General features: G+C 42.7%; 1 protein-coding gene across 1 annotated transcript in view; it reads right to left on the bottom strand.

The window, feature by feature from the left end:
* Nucleotides 1-7930: 7930 nt before the first annotated feature.
* LOC104032025 (unconventional myosin-X) overlaps nt 7931-18160 on the bottom strand; it is an 87172-nt gene continuing 76942 nt past the window's right edge. The window contains exons 33-41 of the mRNA XM_075710411.1: nt 17796-17953; nt 16417-16540; nt 14231-14528; nt 12775-12982; nt 11862-11998; nt 11643-11766; nt 9618-10067; nt 8621-8812; nt 7931-8044 (exon numbers count right to left, since the gene is read on the bottom strand). Coding sequence (XP_075566526.1) covers nt 7931-8044; nt 8621-8812; nt 9618-10067; nt 11643-11766; nt 11862-11998; nt 12775-12982; nt 14231-14528; nt 16417-16540; nt 17796-17953 — 1805 coding nt within the window. The remainder of the gene's footprint in view (nt 8045-8620; nt 8813-9617; nt 10068-11642; nt 11767-11861; nt 11999-12774; nt 12983-14230; nt 14529-16416; nt 16541-17795; nt 17954-18160) is intronic.

Raw genomic sequence — 18160 nt, 5'->3', positions numbered from 1 at the left:
CTTTGATGTATTTAAAAAGAAGGCCAGTAACTTTCTTTTTGCAGTTGAATACATACTTTATCATGGAACATGGTTACACCGAGCTTTTATCAAGCTGCTTTTGGTTCTCACAGGAAGGGAATGTTACTCTGCCTTTTTTTTTTTTTTTTTTTTTTTTTTTATTCAAGGTGTAGTTCATTAGTACCTTGTGGCCCATCTTAGCTCCAGAGCAGTTTATGAGGGCTCCCAACATAACTCCTCATAAAATATGGGTGAAGTTGAATTACTTTCAGCCATGTGACATTTGCAATTAAAGCATGAGATGTATTCATTTCAAGTATCATCTGAACTCTGAATTCCAGACCTCCAAAATCTGCGACTGCTGGTCAAAGGGCAGTGTTATTTGTAGCTACAGTAATGGTTTGCTGTACTTGCTGGGAGAAACATCCTATTGTGCAAGACCATGAACAAGGTCAACTGTTTCAAAAACATTCATTAAAAACTGAAGATGATGAGCAGGGAAACAGAAGCAGAGAAATGAAGTGCTTTTCCCAGGTCACGGAGCAACGGAGTTGGGAAGACATCCTAAAACTGCTTCATCTCAGAGCACAGCCTCTCTCCTCGACTGTGGTAGCTCTAGACAAAAACTGTCCAACTTCAGGGGAATGCCCAGAAGTGTGTTGCACACTTACAACTTGGCGTGTGGCTCTCACTGGCCTCCCTCTCCCTCCCTCCCTCCCTCCCTCCCTCTCTCGTTAGGGCAGAGCTCGCTCCTCTGGGAATGAGCTCTTCCCATGGCAAGTAGAGCAGCCTGGGTTTTGCTTCCTCTTCCTGAATTTTGCCCGGTCTCTGAAGACTCTGTCATGGAAAGGTTAATCCACATCCGCCACTAGACCAGCCAGCATTTTTATTTTAACATTGTTTCTGCATCAGTAACTTAATTGTCATAGAAATCAACCACGTGCCTCTGCATGAGCACCATTTGGGCCTGATGCATTTGTTGTATTTCTTATCACTTTTTCTTTAAACCAAACACACCATCTGCTCATTGCTCTGGACATATGTTATACATCTAAACATTTTTGAAAGGAGGAAGTAAATTGCGTGGCCTGTCAGTAATTTTTTTTTTTTTTTTTGGTGTGGCTGCAAATAAACAAAGACCAAACAATACAATTTTTGTTGCTAGAAGTCAGAATCACAATTTGGGCCCTTTATGCATCTGCTGTTGCTGTGTGTATGGAGCACTGTGGGATATGTAACACTCAGGTTCATAAAAGTCAAATTCAGGTTAAGAAGTACAAAAAGTTCTTACTGACCAAATTAAACAGACTATGCACAGTTTTAAAGCAAGAACTATGAGCAATATTAAAAAAATAAGCTTAGGAGAAACAGGAGATTAGCTACGGAGAGAAAAATTCAATTATCGCTCTAATGGACCTTTCCCATTTAGTTCTGAAAACTTTTCAGATGAGAGTTGACAAAGCACTAGAATAGGTAATTTTCTGTTGATAGCAAATTAACTTGCAAATAGTGCATAGCATAAATGCCATTTTAAAATGCTGTTATCTTGGTTTTATTCCTTTATGGTATTTTCACATTGAAAACTCCTATGCAATCTATCGTAATACCTGCTAGTAAGTAAGATTTTTAACAGATTTGGGGCAGTAGGGGAGGATACCAGATGAAGTTTTTATTGTGATACACAGTAATGCAACACAGACTGTAAGTCCTTCTGGATTTCTATTTGCCAATGCAGACAGGACTATAATTATAAACAGAACAACAGTTGTTTGTTAGCTTTGCTCCTTTTCAGCATAAATAGAATAATTTACTCCAAGGTGGCTTTTCAGAAAGTGGAATTTCAGGTATACAAAATAATTATTGCAAAATGTGCTTTCTTCATTATGCTGGCCCCTTATATGCACATTTTTTGTTAGAACAAATGAGAACAAAGATCTTTTTCTGCACGCTGTATCTCAGGACACTCGTATGGATAGTAATCATTCTACTCCTGCTTTCTATTAAACTTCTCTTTTCGAATGTCATGTCTCACAGTTCCCCTTTAAAAGATGATATAGAATAGATATTTATACAAAAATGTGGTGCTTATACACAGTAAAACCAGCAGGATTTGTATGCATATTCAAATTAAACTTACGAAGTGGTTTGAGATGGTTTCACAAATGTGCATGACTGAATGTCATCCCCATTAGCAACCGAGCTGCTTTCTGTTTCATCGCAATGTCTTTATTTTCATAAACATGAGCTGGGTATTTAAAGAGCATCTTGTGCCAAGTGAGAGCGTGAATTATACGTGTATGTGGATAAGAGGAGGGCACGTTTACCCAGGGCTTGGATTGTGAGCTACTTTGAGGAAAAGGGCTGGGTTCCCAAAATTTCCATCTTGTACTGTCTCCTGCGGCCACCATTCTGCTTTGGACCTGTTTTGTCTCATACCAGCTTCGCAGCACTGACAAATAAGCCACCAAATGATGAACATGCCATCATGGACGCGAGAGCAAAACAGGCAGCCTTACACCAGCTGCTGGGCAAGGGGACCAGACAGCACCACTTCCTAAAAAGCAGCAGCCAGCCGAGCACAGCCACCAGCCTGAAAGGTGTGGGAGGAGCACTGCCAACAGCCCCATCGCCCGGGCACAGGGTGCTGGGAGAGGGCCAGAACAGCCGGCGTGGACAGCCAGAACGCCACAGTCCCAGCGGGGTTGGTCTGTTCCCCTCCTCTGTGAGCAATAAACCTACAGCAGCCAGGCAGAGAGCGGCTCTCTTGACCCTGGCCCAAGCATTCACGAAGCAACAAGGAAGTGTTTGCTGCGGGCAACAGCCAACGCCCCCCCTCTTCCAGCCCCAGGGGACTCCCTCCATGCCTCCCCTCCTTCCGCAGCCAGGGCTTCTCCTACCACGCAGATTCAACGCCTTTATACCCTGCACCAGCTTCACCTTGCAGGACCAGCTCTGCTTCTAAAGGCTTGCCTTCCTCTGCACTGCTTGGCTCACAGAGGGTGACCAGCCAAGGTGCAGCCAGCCCAGGGGAGGTGGGAAGAAAAGGCTCCTGGTTTAAATACTGCTCTGCCCATGGGCACACCCTGACGGGGCACAACCGGGGACAGCTGAGGTTCCCCTCACTCGGCTCCGCGCTGCAGCAGGCCAAAGCAGCAAGATGGGTAAGTTGCTCCTATGAAGGCATCTGCTCTGTCACTGGCCTTGCAAAAACCATGCCCAATGCCTAACCAGTTACAGAACCAGTTGAGTTTGTATTGATGGGCTGTCGCTATTTCAGTGAGTTGCATGGGAGCTACTGGTGCTTGGTTTTACAGAAAGGGCACGTATTTGGGTTGGTAATCCTGAGACATCACAGCATTTCGGGGAAGGCCTGAGGCATCTGCCATGCTGGGGGGGCAGCGCCTGGGGGCTGCAGGAAGCCGCAGACACACCCCGGGTGCTGCATTGGGTTAGCTCAGTTGGTTAGAGCATGGTGCTAATAACACCAAGTTCACAGGTTCCATCCCTGCTTACTGCAGGGTTGGGCTCGATGATCTCTCAAGGTCCCTTCCAACCCAAAGCATTCTATGATTCTATGATTAGGAGGCGACGGAGCTGGGCTCCCTCCCAGCCAGCTGGGCTCTGCACCGGCCGGGCTGCCCAAGCAGTGGGTGGTGGGGGGTAGCAAAAGTCTGGTGAGGCCCAGGAACCACCCCGCACAGTGCATTTGCGCTGGGTTGCATCCAGACCTGAACGCTGGCGCAGAGCCCAGGTACGCTGTAAGATGGCGTCCTCCCCGCTGAGGCTTTAAAAGGCTGCCCAGCGTGCAGCCGTGCTTGGAGAGCAGCACGTAACAGGCGGGTAGAGGTAAGCGAAGTTTACTTGCGAGCGAGTTCTCGGCAATCACCTCTCTGTTGACAGTGGCATGGGGCCAAAGTGTATAGCCAGTTGTAGCATTAGGAATCTCTGGTATAAAATGTGGACAAGCGCTTAGCAAATTTGCAAGCCACAGATTTTTAGGCACTTGTATTTTACAGTGGGGGCTGGAATTCATGTGTGAGGGCTTTGCTTAAATGGGAGAGCACAGCATGGTGAAGTCAATGCATGCAGTAATGATACAATGTACAGCCAACTTACGGAAAGGCTGTGTGTTTTAGAACAAGGTGTAAGTAAACAGTTGAAGTTTACCATCCAACTAGTTTAATAATTAGATACATGTGCTTGTGCTATAACTTCCCAGGGGCTGTGATCTTGTGTATAACCAATTTTATGATTACTGTGTAGGTGCTGATTATGACTTGCACCCTGTTCCAAAGCTTAACTCTAACACCCACTGGCATGAAACTGTTTCATATTAAAAAAAACATCAGAACATACAAACTTGAATCAACTATTAGAGAAATACCGGGGTGGAGGCCAGCAGGGACTGCACACCTCACTGACAGGGTGATAAAACAGAATTAGCATGGGAGAACACCGTTAGTCGGCCATCGCCTTGGGTGGTTATTCACTGCAACCAGCGTCATAAATGATGTCATGTTGTCATAGTTGTGCTGGACCTGCAGCGGTGCATGTTCACTGTCATGACACTGATGTATTAGATGAAACAAGCAAGAGTGTGAAATTCAACAGCTGCAACAAGTGAGACTGGCTAGATAGCTCCTGCTTTAATCCATACGGGGCGACTGGGCTTGGCCTCTGTGTTTGCCACCTAGAAAAATACTCAGCTTCAGTTAGTCACGGCCCGGCAGGCAGTGAGTGGGGGAGACACGCTGTGCCAGACCCCGATGTGCCTGAGAGGTGCTTTATCACAAGGGGGCTATTCAGGAGAGGTGTAGAGGCCAAGCAGCCTGCATTTGGTTTTTGACACCCTCCTCCACCCAAACAAGCGGAGGAGTGGAAAGGAAGTAGAGACAGCGTGGTGTTGGAAGTACACCGAAAGGAATGTAACAGCCAAGGGAAGAAAAGCAACTGCTGACGTAAGCAGAGGCAGTTCCAGCCTCAAATAGTCCTGGAAAGGCTGTGCAAGGTGGTAAGTGTGGAGAAACCGAAAACCTGCCAACAGTTGGAGATGAAATTGCATAGACCAGTCTGCACGGTCCCAAGGCTCTCAGAGCATCTGACCAAGGGATATATGAGAGCATATTAATGGGGATTATGCATCACTGCTTGGTTTCCGTACCTGTGCATGTATTGAGGGAACTTTTGTCTGCTAGAGGATAGTCTGCTGACAGCTCAGCTGTCCTCTACCCAGCTTTGCCACTTTAGTGACGCATATGCTCTCAGGTGAACACCATGCCCAGGTCACGCTACTGCAGGAGAAGCGCAGCTGGCAGCTTATTTGAGCTGGAAGCAATTTTCTGTTATTAGTGACTTTGGAGGTGCCAAAGAGAAGGGATAGAGCTGATCCTGCAGACCAGGACTTCAGAGATGATTCATTCCTTGCTCTGCTTTCACCACAGTAACCATCTCAGAACCAGTCCCTTGAACTCACATGGGACATCTCCCACTGACCAAAGGTGCGACCAAGCCCCAGAGACAGCAGCAGAAGCTGTAAACAACCCTTCCACATTCTCGTGGCAAATTGTCTGTAATTCACCACAGATGCAAAATTTGCTTCTGAGAGAAAGGGCTGTTGTCTCCTCATGCCATTGATGCCTACTTTTCAAAGTTCTGAGTGATGGATCTTCGAGTGGACATCTTACCATGAACACACAATGTCTGTGAGTGAATACAGCCTGTGCAATCCAATAATTTATTAAACTTCATCTTGTAAAGCCAGTTACAAATTAAAAAAGACAGCAGAAGGAATTCTGTAATAGAAATGAGCAAAATTACAACAAATAGTAATGGGAGTTACATTCCCAAGTGGGTTCAAGCTGCCTGCAGCAACCCAAGAGCCAGAACACAGAGACAGTGCAGAGTTAGGGCAGGGATAATCAAGGCTATAAATGCATAAAGAGATCTAGTCAGTGTACGGACTGATACGACGTGTTACTTCTCAGGTTGCCTCTGCACTCCTGTTCTCTCTCACTTGTGACCTGCTCATCTTTTTATTCTTTGTGACAAAAAGGGGATGGTTGTAGGATCCTTCAGTAAAGCTATTTAAGGCAAAACTCCAGTTGAATGTATGATACACAGTAGTGGCTATCCTCTTAGGCTGGCTGTGTGGGAGGTGGACAGAGCGTTTGCACATGCTGCAGTGCAGTGGAGATGAGAGAAAAGCACGGATTACGTACGCTGTGTTTTTTCTTGTACTGCCAACCTCAAAACTAGTGTTCTGCAACACAGTATTAGTGACATGGCACAATTTGATGATGAATTGGAATGGAACCTGTTGCATACTGACTCCTAGTTTTCTTTTCTATGAAATTTCTATTTCATAGCTAACAGGCCTTAGCTGCCACTTCTTCAGAAATGGAGACATCTGGTTTTAAATGTGGAACAAGGCCCACGTTACGTACAACTCTTCAGTTTCATAAAGAAACTGAATAGGCCTTTGTATTCTGGGATCCTAAGAATAGACAAGGGTCATAGAAAATGGCTAGCCACCAGGTTTCTTGATTGCTAATGCAACCAATTTATGATGTGACTGATACTGAATATTGTTTTAAGCAATGAAATCAAGTTTCTGAAGTCAAGAGACTGAAGATGACTGTCATCTTTCACTGAGAAGAAAAAAAAAATTCTGCTTCTTCAAATTGAAAGTAGCTATAAAAACCTCAAGAAGCAGTTGTTTTGGCAAAACAGCACTGTTTTCAAGTTTCGTTGATGACTAGGGACCTAGAGGAGACTGGAAGGGGATTTGGGGATTCAGTGATGGGAGCAGTTCCAATTAGAATTTGGAGGAGGATGAAGTGTTTGGCATCTGCTTACAGTAGTACAGAGGAAGTGAAATTCTTGCCTATAACAATTTATCTAGGCACCTATTCACTCGGTAGGAAACAGTTCACTTAAAACTAAAGTTCAGGGATCCCAGTCATCCTAAAATCCCATGTAGAGAAAGAAGGAACTTAATGCAGGCAGGCTGCTCACCGTAAGAACCACTGACCTCCATCTAAAACCTGGCGTTTGTGAAGAACAGCTCTTCTGGAAACAAAACTAAATCAATCTCACCTCCTGGGCTGTATAAATGAAAGGCAGTTATTAATTTTTAGGCAACAGGTGCTGCTTGGAATGTACCCAGAATGGCACCTGATGATCTGTTTCAGTGGTGCTAGTCCCAGAGATTTTCTCCTATGTTGGAATACTCAGAATTTTAACTTAAAGTGCTGCTTTTTACAGTTGTGTACCTGTGAACTTCTATTGGAAGGTAAAGAATCACCTCCAGTGTTTTTATTTGTTTGTTTGTTTAATGGTCTCTCATGTAGGGTTTGACCTCTTAGTTGGACCACTTGGCTTCAATTATACAAAGGCATTTTCTTTTAAGACCAGATCATTAGTATATCCTGAAGAAAAACCCACAGTGACTATATTATAGAGTTACTTGTAAAATAAATAAAAAACAAATATTCTTTTAGCCGACCATGCTGTGATCCGATGATCCCAGATGTTTGCATGTTGGAAATTCATAAGGAAGCCTAATTTTGCCTCCTGTAGTACAGAAATGATTCCTGTGAATTCTTCTGCCAGTATGACAGGTAATGGTGAAAGCAGCAGAGAGGACAGGCAGGAGAAGAAGGATGCTTCTCATGTTGCTTCTTTAAGGTACATTGTTCATCAAACAAGCAAGGGGAAAACAAGTTTTGGGCCATTAATATTTAACAAAAGTTGTTGCTGTTTAATGTCTTTGGGCAGAGGTGCAAATCCTATGGTACTGTAGATGTCGCTTCAGTTTTTAAATACAGTAGTCAGTCAGTGGAGTTCTTAAAAAACATCTTTGCTACACTTGTGCTGGCAAGTTGCAAACACCGATCGTTAAACAACTCACTCTCACGGCAGTTCATTCACATCACCTAGTCCAGATGCTAGCACGACTGTCCACGCTGGTGGCTGATTTGACGCTGCAGCGTTTCTTCACAATCATGTTGATATATGCTTTCATGATCTTTATTATCTCGCCCACCTAGAGAGAGAGCACAGTAATAGAGGATAAGCACATTAAAAACCTAATTCCATTGAGGCATACCAGATATTTTGCAGGAAAAGATTCCCCTTGCCCAAAGTCATGGCACTATAAATTTTGCATGTAATACTAACCGTGAACATGACGGTAAGGAAAGAAATGCTTGACAAGTTTATGCTCTGTTGTAGTGTCACTTGAAAAGCTTGTAGCTCAAAGAAAACCAACTTTAATGCTACTAAACTTCTTTTTTTTTGAGTTTGTGAACGCCCCATTCATATACTGGAAGGGCATGAGAAAAACCAAGCACTCTCATAAACACCCAAAATTTGAAATTCCCAGTGCACTGGAAGACCATTCAACTTCCTTCACTTTCTAACCAGCATCTCTTTTTTTCTGTTTATCCATGTATTCAAGAAGAGGTACCATAGCACTTTAGACTTAAGCTCCCTTCATCTTTTTCCTTGGTTGTCCAGCCCATTCAGCAAGAGTTCGCACATACAAACTTGCACGGAATTTAGAGCTTTACTGAAGTGCTAGTAAAACTGCACATACAACAAGTCTTGTGCTTTCATGTACCTGAGATGTTTCAAAGAACATTTCTCTCTCATCCACTGTAATTTTGAAGGTGTTAGGCTGTGGTGCTCCAAAGAAAACAATGTGCTCATACTGGAAAGTTTCTAGTGGTTTAGGATCCCCTCGTTTGTAGATGGACACATTCTCTGTGCTGACTCCAAGCCAAAGATCATTTGGAAATCCACCCTCCTTGCACTGCAGAAAGAGAAACATGAAATTTTGCGTAAATGCAGTGGAGAATCAAATCATCTTTGATTCAAGGAAAAGCCCTCCATTTCTGGCTCCTATAGGACATTTCAACTCTTCACCCCAATAGAAAAAGTAAGATGTCTGCAGAACAAATCTGGTAGGCACTCCTGCTGCAAAGATTTAGGATTGAGATGGCTGTGAGTCAAATACTAGTTGAGTAATAAATAATTGTAATACCAAACAGCTCTCATCAGATTTTAAAGTTATTTAGGAAGTCAATATTCCACTTATTATTTTACAGATAATATAGCGAGTGCAAGCAATTTCCCATGGTAATCCACCTAGGCAGCAACAAAACTGATAAAACTGGAACTGTGGATTCCTACACTAGCAGACTAAGCACAGTGGTCTATGTGACCCAGTCTGAGCAGTTTCTGTTGTACTGCTGCAGAACAGGATTGCACTTTTTGCCAGTCAGGACAATAGAGCTTCGTTTTACTTTTGCTTTCAGTAGCCACCGCCTTCTTAAGCCCAGAAAAATCTCCCAAATTCTACTGCTCTTCTAATGAAGTGGGAATCCATTGTATCCCTCCATTTACCAGGACGCACCAGCTTGCTTGCTCTGGGCTCTCTGCATCACACCTCTTTCATATGTGGTACTGCAGGCTTACCCTAAGCTTACTAAGGCAAAACGTAGCCAGTTCCTGAAATTCCCCTTCTGCTGCTGAGCAATGTAATACACACAGCTGTATCTGTCCTCCAGACTGATGCCTCTCTTGGTAGTAGTTACGTGAATTTATACATTGCTCACCTCAACATCAAAGAGGGTTGACCCATAACCCGGCCACTCCTTTACAATGGACATGTATTTCACCATGGCCTGATGCTGAGAGAGTCCCTGCAGCTTGGTCCATTTCTGTGCTATGCTTGCCCGAGCAGCCGAAAGCTCTTCCTTTACCCACATCTCCATCATCTGCTCCTCTTCTACCCTCTGCTTCTTTACAGAGCCTGTCTTGAAGCTACGTTTCAACGTCCCTTCAAGGAAGCTGGTCCGTCTCCTCTCCAGAGTGTGACTGGTAGTGCCGCTGCTCTTTGTTGAGTGCAGTATTTTGGATTTTAGTCTGTTAACTGGGTAGATTCCATCCAGGGTCCAACTTATTTTAGAATAATCTCCATGAAGGTACTGCAGCCGTAGAGCTGCTAGGCGCTGCAGTGTGTCCTCTGGTGCAGGAAAATGACCATCTATGAGGCTTTCATGAGCCTACAAACAAACAAACAGACCCCCAAATTCATTAGAAAGCAGAAGCACACTTTATTCACAGCTGAGTCCACGTACAGATTCCTATGACATCTGCCCATCCCAGCAGGAAGGCCAATCCAGCAGGAAAGACATAATTCAGGACGTCAGAGCAGACATTATAACAAAGAAGTCAAAGTCTGCAACTGGTCGATGTTGGGGGGAACACCTCTTTCTGCAAGCCTGGACAGGACCGAGAGCTCTGAAGGGCCCCTATCCTGTACTGAAGGTCTTACAATGAGGACTTTTTAGGTCTGGAACAGATGGGAGAGACGGAAACTAAGGCAATTTGGTTTGTGCTGTACCAGCTACAGCTCCGGAGTGGAGATTATATTCAAAACCAGAGCGCTGGATTTTATAAACTCGAGACTCTCAACTTCAGTCTCATTGCACACCAGCACCTCCCACCTCCTCCTCTTTCACCTGATGTCTCCCCCAATCTTCTTGCTTCGCTTTGCCTGTTTTTCTGTGAAATATATTTATGGGTTTATTTGCTACATCCATCTAATGTCTGGATAATATCTACTCTCCTACTGTTACATCTCTCCCACCACTCTCTGCTAGTGAAAGCTGTCTAGACTGAAAACCTTGTCAACAGGGAGTTTGATACAATTGAGATGCCACAGAATACCATGATGTCTTGTTCCTGACCGTTTCCTAGACATTCTGTAGTTAACAATACTTTATCTTCATTTCAAGAAAGCCCTCTTAGGGAATCATTGTCTGTGTGATATACATGCCATCCATTTGACTGTCAGTGAGTTTCGATCTTCATGACATTGACCCCCCCCCTTTAACATGTATTAATTAATTTTCAACAGCTATTATTTTCTGAGGCAAGATCAAAGTGTTCATTAAAAGAAAGATGGGATGAATCACACAGCTGAGTACTCCAGTCAGTTTAGTTTTGCATCCCTAATTGCAAGGTTATTTCATACCAGTGTGATCTCTGGCCTAACCAGCATCATTGTGCTATGGAGTACAGTGACTTAAAAAGAGATAACTCAGCAGATAAACATTGTCAACTACATTATCTTTTCCTTTTTTCTGTAGTACGTTTCTAGTGCCTTCCTGTTAATCAAAAGAAGTTGCCCAAAAGATAGGTTTTTTTAGTCAATTCCTGTAACACCCCAAGAATGTGCTGCTGTTGTAAGCTGATACGCAGACAGCTAGATTTTCCAGTTTTCTTTACACCTATGGTCTGCAAACAGCTACTTTTAATGATTCTTCTTGAATCATTATCCAAATTTCTGGATCTTTTAAATTTAAGGATAAATTTTAAAAGCATATTATTATCATTGGTCTTCTAGTATTTTGAAGCCCTTGTTCATTTTTCTTGCTTTTGTTCTAATACTCCTATTCCCTAGAGAACTTCACAGTATATTTGCTTGGTAGATTCCAGACAAAAATCCAACACACTAAATTCTTCTGTTCAAACCAGCATTCCCACTTCTAATACAAAAGCAAGCCAGTTTTCTGTATACTCTTGTGTGCTTCTGCCACCCTGGAAACCAAATCATTCTCCCAGAGAGAGCTCACCTGCTCAAACATGAAGGCAAACTCCACCCCATCTTTGGGAACATTCTCAATATCCAAGAAGCAATAAAGCTTAAAATACAGCTGCCACTGTCCTTCCTCCTCCTCTTCTTCAGAGCCAGCAAGCCTTTTAGATAGGAAAAAGAATGAGAGGGGGAAACAAACCAGCAACCAGTGTTACATCCAACCAGGAGTTAAAGGTTTTATGAAACATTCTTCTACCTCTCAAACTTGGCCAAGATATCAGCCACAATCACCCGACTCTCAACAGCACGGTCCACCTGCTGATTATGTTCAAAGAGTGCAAACATATTACGGCTGTCCTCCATTGCTAAACCTCGGATCAGCTTTTCAACCACCTGCAAAATCAGAGAGAGACAGATCACAGAGTAGGTATTACACACGCTTTCACAACGAAGAATCAGTACCTCTTCACGACACTCATCATTTCATAGGCGCCCATCACATTTCTCCCTTGGTTATCTCATTTTCAGATTAAAGAAGTCTAACCCTAAAAGATCATTCACTGCCATTACTTATATTTGATCATGCTTGCTGTTCTTCTCTGAACCTTCTCAATCTCCACTACCCTTTTGGAGATCGGAGAATTAGAACTCTGCACAAAATGCAGGCACACAATGGATTTAGATGATATTCTTGGTTCCTCTAGTAACAGTTTCACTACTATTTTTACCTCGGTTTAGCACTAATGTTCTCACAGACATGCCTACTATAACCTGGAATCTTGCTTCTGACTTGCCTACAATTAGGTTACTGGTAGAATATCCCTTCCAGAAGGATTACATTATGAACTGGAATTTCAACTTGTCCAGAAAACTGTGTTAGCAAGTCTTCAGAATTATTACCTTTCCAATGGGCAGAACACCAAAAGCCTTTAGATTTTGCAACACAATTGTTAAGTTGTTAAACTGGGCATAGGCCTTGTACAATTCTGAACCCACAGAGTAAGTTGAGCTTTCCCTACAGACTTTGCAGACACAGCAAAAAAATTCTAATTAAAAAAAAAAAAAAAGAAGAAATGGGAGATGAATGGGGAAAAAGGAGTGCCTTCAACAGACCCAGTATCCAGACACAGAAGTGCGCTTACATCTGGTTAATGCTACTAATGCGTTACCTCCCCAGCGCTTGTGTGGGAATTGATGGTTATTTTACAGGAGCCACCGCCATGGCAGTACACTGTTGTGGTCATTTCTTCACGGGTGAGAAGAGCCTGTATTTCCTCCTGGGAGGGCACAAACTCCCTCGTCTTTGTTCTCTTCAGGGAATCACTTATGAATTGCGCATACCTGTCTATTTCTGAGCCTGGAAAGAGATCTTTTACCCTAATTGTAAAGAGAAAAAAAAAAAAAAATTACACAGTGAACCAGAAAGCACGCACATTACCATATAACTTGGACTACTGTACGTAAAGAGTTCAGTAGAGATAGTGATGTCAAGTGCAACCACAGGAAGAATGAGCCTGCTTATTTCCTAAACCATACAACCTGCTTTTACTAGTCATTCCAAAGTCACTTCAGTGTCATTTCTCAGCAACATATGAAATAAGCAGTTTAAACTTTCAGGAGTTTACTACCAGCTGAAGATAGCAGGGTTGACTATCTCAATTCACAAAATTGAGATTAAAACATACAAAATCAAATGTAAACTTCTTTCATTTATTCTTAATTGTTTTTTAATTTGATGGCTGTGCTTGAGCCACTTTTACAGTATTTTTCAGAATCAAAAAGGTAGAAAGTAGATGCTTGTACACAGTTCTCTTTCCTCCAAGGCCAGCAGTTCTAAGTATAACATGATCTGCAAGTCATAAAAACATGAAATGCAACATGGAGTATTTCTTAGCATCTCTCAGAACTAGGCCCTGGATGTAGCTTTTTGGTGTATTGGCACAAATTTCACCTCACTCTTTCCTAGCTTGGAAGGAATCAAATAGATTTTATTGATCTTTCTCATCATTAATGAATAGAGTGAAACTACATGGCTGCAGCTCAGCCCCAGTGCAGACTGCTTTGGAAAGCTGCATTAGATCCCGAACATGAATTGGAAAGAAATGTAAATTATTTAGTTCATGAAAATTGGAGGTTAAAGCAGATTAGAAATACAAATTGTAAGCATTATGTGCTTAGTTAAGCAAATATTGAAAAATTATAAATTGCATTTACAGTATATCTACTACTTCACAGTACACATTTTGACTGTGGCAGCTGCAAGGTAGTACATATATTTCAATGAATACAAAAGTACGGTCCTCACCTTTCCTGCAAGGTGAGAATGTTTATATGGACCTTAGTAAGCAGTAGGTGATGGGCTGTAAATCCACTTTTAACACAGTTTCACAGTATTCTGTTTGGGTAGCCTTACTTCCCACACCCTTTCGACACAACAGATGGGTGGCAAGGGGCGAGTTTGAATACAACAGAACAACTGCTAGCAAGAATTGCGCACAAAGATAGGAAGCTGCAAAACCACAGGAAGATGTTTGCACAAGAGGAGGGCGAGACAGATAGCTACAACAGGCAGTGGAAGATAAGCAGCGAGAAAGGAAACAGGCTGCAAATGCAAAGGGCGCGTACCTTCTAAGGTGGAACTTGAGGTAGCGAAGGATCCCTCTACTGGGCAGAAAAGTGCAGCTCATACACGACATCAGCTGCCAGTGGTGCAGGTTCCCGGTACTGTTGGGATGCGGCATGTGATTAGTTTGTTTGATGAGCTGACAGTACACTTCATCACGAAGGGGCTTTAAATCATGGCAGGTCTGCAGAATGCCTTGGATAATGGGTATGGGGTCAGACACTGTCTCGATTTCCTGAAGGGAGTTAAAGATCTTCACCGCTTCATCCTGTAAGCTGCTGTAACCCTTCTCTTGTTGCACTGGGGAACAATCACAAAGGTGACAAGAGATGAGCATCTCCCTCATTTTCTGCTGGCCCAGCAACACTACTAGCAACTGTACTAGTCTGTCACAGAAGAACAGCAACCTAAGCATTAGCTCATCTCCTGAACTTAAATTTACACTCAAAATTCATTAATGCTTCCCCTTTAAATGTGCAAATGCAGTTTTAATTAATATTTGCCAACATCTAACTTGTCACCACTGCAAATCCATTTTTGGATATACTGTGCAGAAAAGCAGAGTAATGTTTTTAAGGGAAAATAGCATTGAAATCTAGTTCAGGCTTCAGTGTCTGCAGATGAGGTGCCAAGAGACAGCTCTTGGCACCTCATCTGCAGACACAGGTGAAGGGGTGGCAGAAAGTCATCTCTGTGTCAACTGTCTCCTCACCTGAGAGCAGGTATAAAGCAGAGAGGGTCACTAATGCAGTTAAGGCTCTAAGTGCCTGAAAGCAGACAACAAAGTCTGGCTTATGTACTTCCAAAATTCTGTGGTGTGCCCGTATTAGCTTTGACCCCTGAGCCAACACAGAAAATTGCTGTACCACAGATGCAGCTTCTACCTATTGTTCAGATTTACAATGTCTACACCAACACCGGTTACACCTTTTAAGCACCTAAACGTCTGCTTTCAGTTGCTCAGAAGTATGTGGTACTACCATACTGCTGCAGGCTTGTATTCTCCTTTGCACATCTCTGGGGCCATGCGTTAATTGTACAATATAAATACACAGCCCTGTAGCAATAAGTTCCACAGTGTAAGTGCTTGCTCTGTAATTTTTCTGTATTTCAGAATTTATTTTTTCTATGCTTTTAATCTGCCACTTAATTTAATTCTTGTATCATGAGAGACAGCGAGCAGTTACTCCCCTTTCATTTTCTCCAAGACAGTCCTCTAGCCCTAAAAACTTCTTTTTGAGGCTGAAGAGTCTTGCGCTATTTAGTCTCTTAATGGTAGACAAGTCTTTCTATGCCTTTGATCATCTTTGGGTAGGTTTTTACTTCTCCTGTATCTTTGTTAAGATGTGGAAGGCCAAGCTGCATCCTATATTCAAGATGCAGGTGCATGATACATCAATGCAGCTGCACAAAGACTTTCTTTTTCCTTTTCTAAGCTTTCAAAACCTTGCATTAGCTGTTTTGTTTCTGTGCTCAGCACAAGAGTTGACATTTTCATAAAGCTATGTAATTTGTGTTCATTTTCCTAAGCAGAACTACATCACTCAAGACCCATCACTGCCTATGTGGCAGACTGTTTTTCCCATATATATTGCTTTGCATATCCAGATTGAAATTAATTTCTGAAAAGATTTTGTGGCCCAATCACTCCACATTAAGAGATTCTTCTATAGGTCTTCAGCAGCAGCTTTCAGTTTTTGTATGCCAGTCTGGAATCATCAGCAACATCACTTTGGTTTTTTGGTGGCCTATCAAACAGTCTAGCTCTTTCATGTTCCTGAACCATTTGAAGAAAGGACTCATTTAGTCCGGTTTTACAGCAGCTTCTGTGTGAATACTATCCCACTGCCGGTTGCATGATGTAATCCTGTTGTAGGACTTGCACTGGAGCCATTTGCAACCCAGTTGCAGCTCAAGGATATCAGGCTGCACATCGCCCGGGTGGATGATAAACTATCTGCCCCCATTTACTTTAAGATTCAGTGTCCCTAAGATACGAGGCAGTGGACACAGAATACATTCCAGGTAGAGAAAGGGACTGCTCCCTCTCTGTGAAACCTGCGGGCTACACTGACCCAAACAGACTTCACCTGCATAGAGCGAGCTTACAGACCACTTTTGTGGTTCTCAGGCTCCACACTGATCCTCAAAATGCGAGTGGATTCTGTCACATGGGTAAAATACTTACAGTTGACGCTAACATCTCCATAGGGTAGTGGGAGCAATGGGGAATGCAAAGGGTGCTGGGTATATCGCAAGATTGGGTTCCTCCTATATGTCTGTTCCACTACTTCAAAGTTCGTGCTGTTTTCCTAAAAAAAAAAAAAAAAAAAAATCCTCAAATGGGGATAGTTTTTCGCAGGATGTCCTTATACATTTCGGTTCAAGCTCAACCACCTTTATCTAAGTTTCTGGAGCTCCATAGAGGGACTAGGTGACAAAAGTATAATTCACATATAAAAATTACTCTGCACATTATTTCTGAAAATTAAACATAGGAATAGCCATGCTGGGTCATACCAAAGGTCACCAAGCACAGGATCTTGACTTCAAATGTGACTTGCAGCTGATACCTAATGCAGGCATGTAACAGGCATGCATGGCATGATTCCTCCCTGGTATATCCTTCAAACTTTCAACGATAAATGGTTAATGGACTTTCTGACCACAGATCCACTATGTTTATTATGTAATAATGACCCTGTCCTCCCTGAATTTGTCTGGTTGTACTACATGTGTTTACAGAACAGGCAACCAAAATGCACATGGTGTTCAAAATCTGGGCCTGTCACTGTCATACACACTGGCATCACATTCTTCCACATTTTGTCCTATATCCCTTCCCTAACAATACTTAATGTTCCATTTGTCCCTGAACCCTGAGCTGAAGTTTTCCAAGGTTCTCCACAATCACTCCCAGCAATTTCTTCCTGAATAGTTAGTAATTGCATCTCGTTTAGAGCTCATCACAATGTATATGTTGACATATACATTTCTTCTGAAATATGCTTTGGTCTGTCTCCTAATATGATTCTCAATTTAATTTGCCAGAGTTTCCGGAAAGAAGCCTTTTCAAAAATTACTCCTGCTACAGTGGCACAACTCCTGCTTTTTTGAAGGATATTTTTTTTCCACCCTTTACTCTGCTATTTAACCACACAAGCCTAAGGTGCGAAGAGGACTTCAGGGTACAGCAAAGTCATATGGCTGGTAGGAATGGAAATTTTATATTTGTGTCCAAAGGATGCTTAGGGAGAGGAAAGGATGCAGCAGGGATTTACAAATGCTTAATGGTGTAATCCTGCATGCAATTTGTAATTACACAGTAGTTGTAGACTAAACTTATGCACATCAGTTAACATGCTAATTCAAAATAAAATTCATATTAAGATTTGATTATTTAGTTGCACAATCATTTAGGTTTCTAAGAAATCGTTTATTTTTCTTTTCTTTTTTCCTCTAAGACAGCAACTCCATTTCTTGCCAGATTCTCAGTGATGAATGGGTAAGGCCAGTAGCGATCTGACTGCTCCCAGCTCACTTGGGAATTAGCACGATGCCACCTACCCTGATGTCACGAATGAGTTGCTGTGTAGGTGTTTCTATGGGAACTTTGCTGTCAATGACACCTTGAATGGCAGAGGCCCAGCGCATAGCTTCATTCAACAGCTTCGTGTACAGTCTGTAGGAGTGCTTTCGCCCATGGACAATGATGTTCCAATAGCCTGTGGAGACATGAAGAAGCTGGAAGGTGAAACTTGCTTCCATGTTATCTTCTCTTTTTGTCTGTAGCACGTGGCTGAGGAAAACCCTTGCTGCTTTGATAGCAACATATGGTGTGTCTGGTTAGAACTGACATCCCCCATTCCCAAAACCTACTTATCAGCAGGAAGGTCCCAATGCAGGTTTTGGCACAAAGACAGCCTTCCAAG

The sequence above is a fragment of the Pelecanus crispus genome, chromosome 5 (assembly GCF_030463565.1).
Source record: "Pelecanus crispus isolate bPelCri1 chromosome 5, bPelCri1.pri, whole genome shotgun sequence".
Taxonomy (NCBI): domain Eukaryota; kingdom Metazoa; phylum Chordata; class Aves; order Pelecaniformes; family Pelecanidae; genus Pelecanus; species Pelecanus crispus.
The sequence above is the reverse complement of the archived record's forward strand: the minus strand, read 5'-3'. Positions and strand labels throughout refer to the sequence as shown.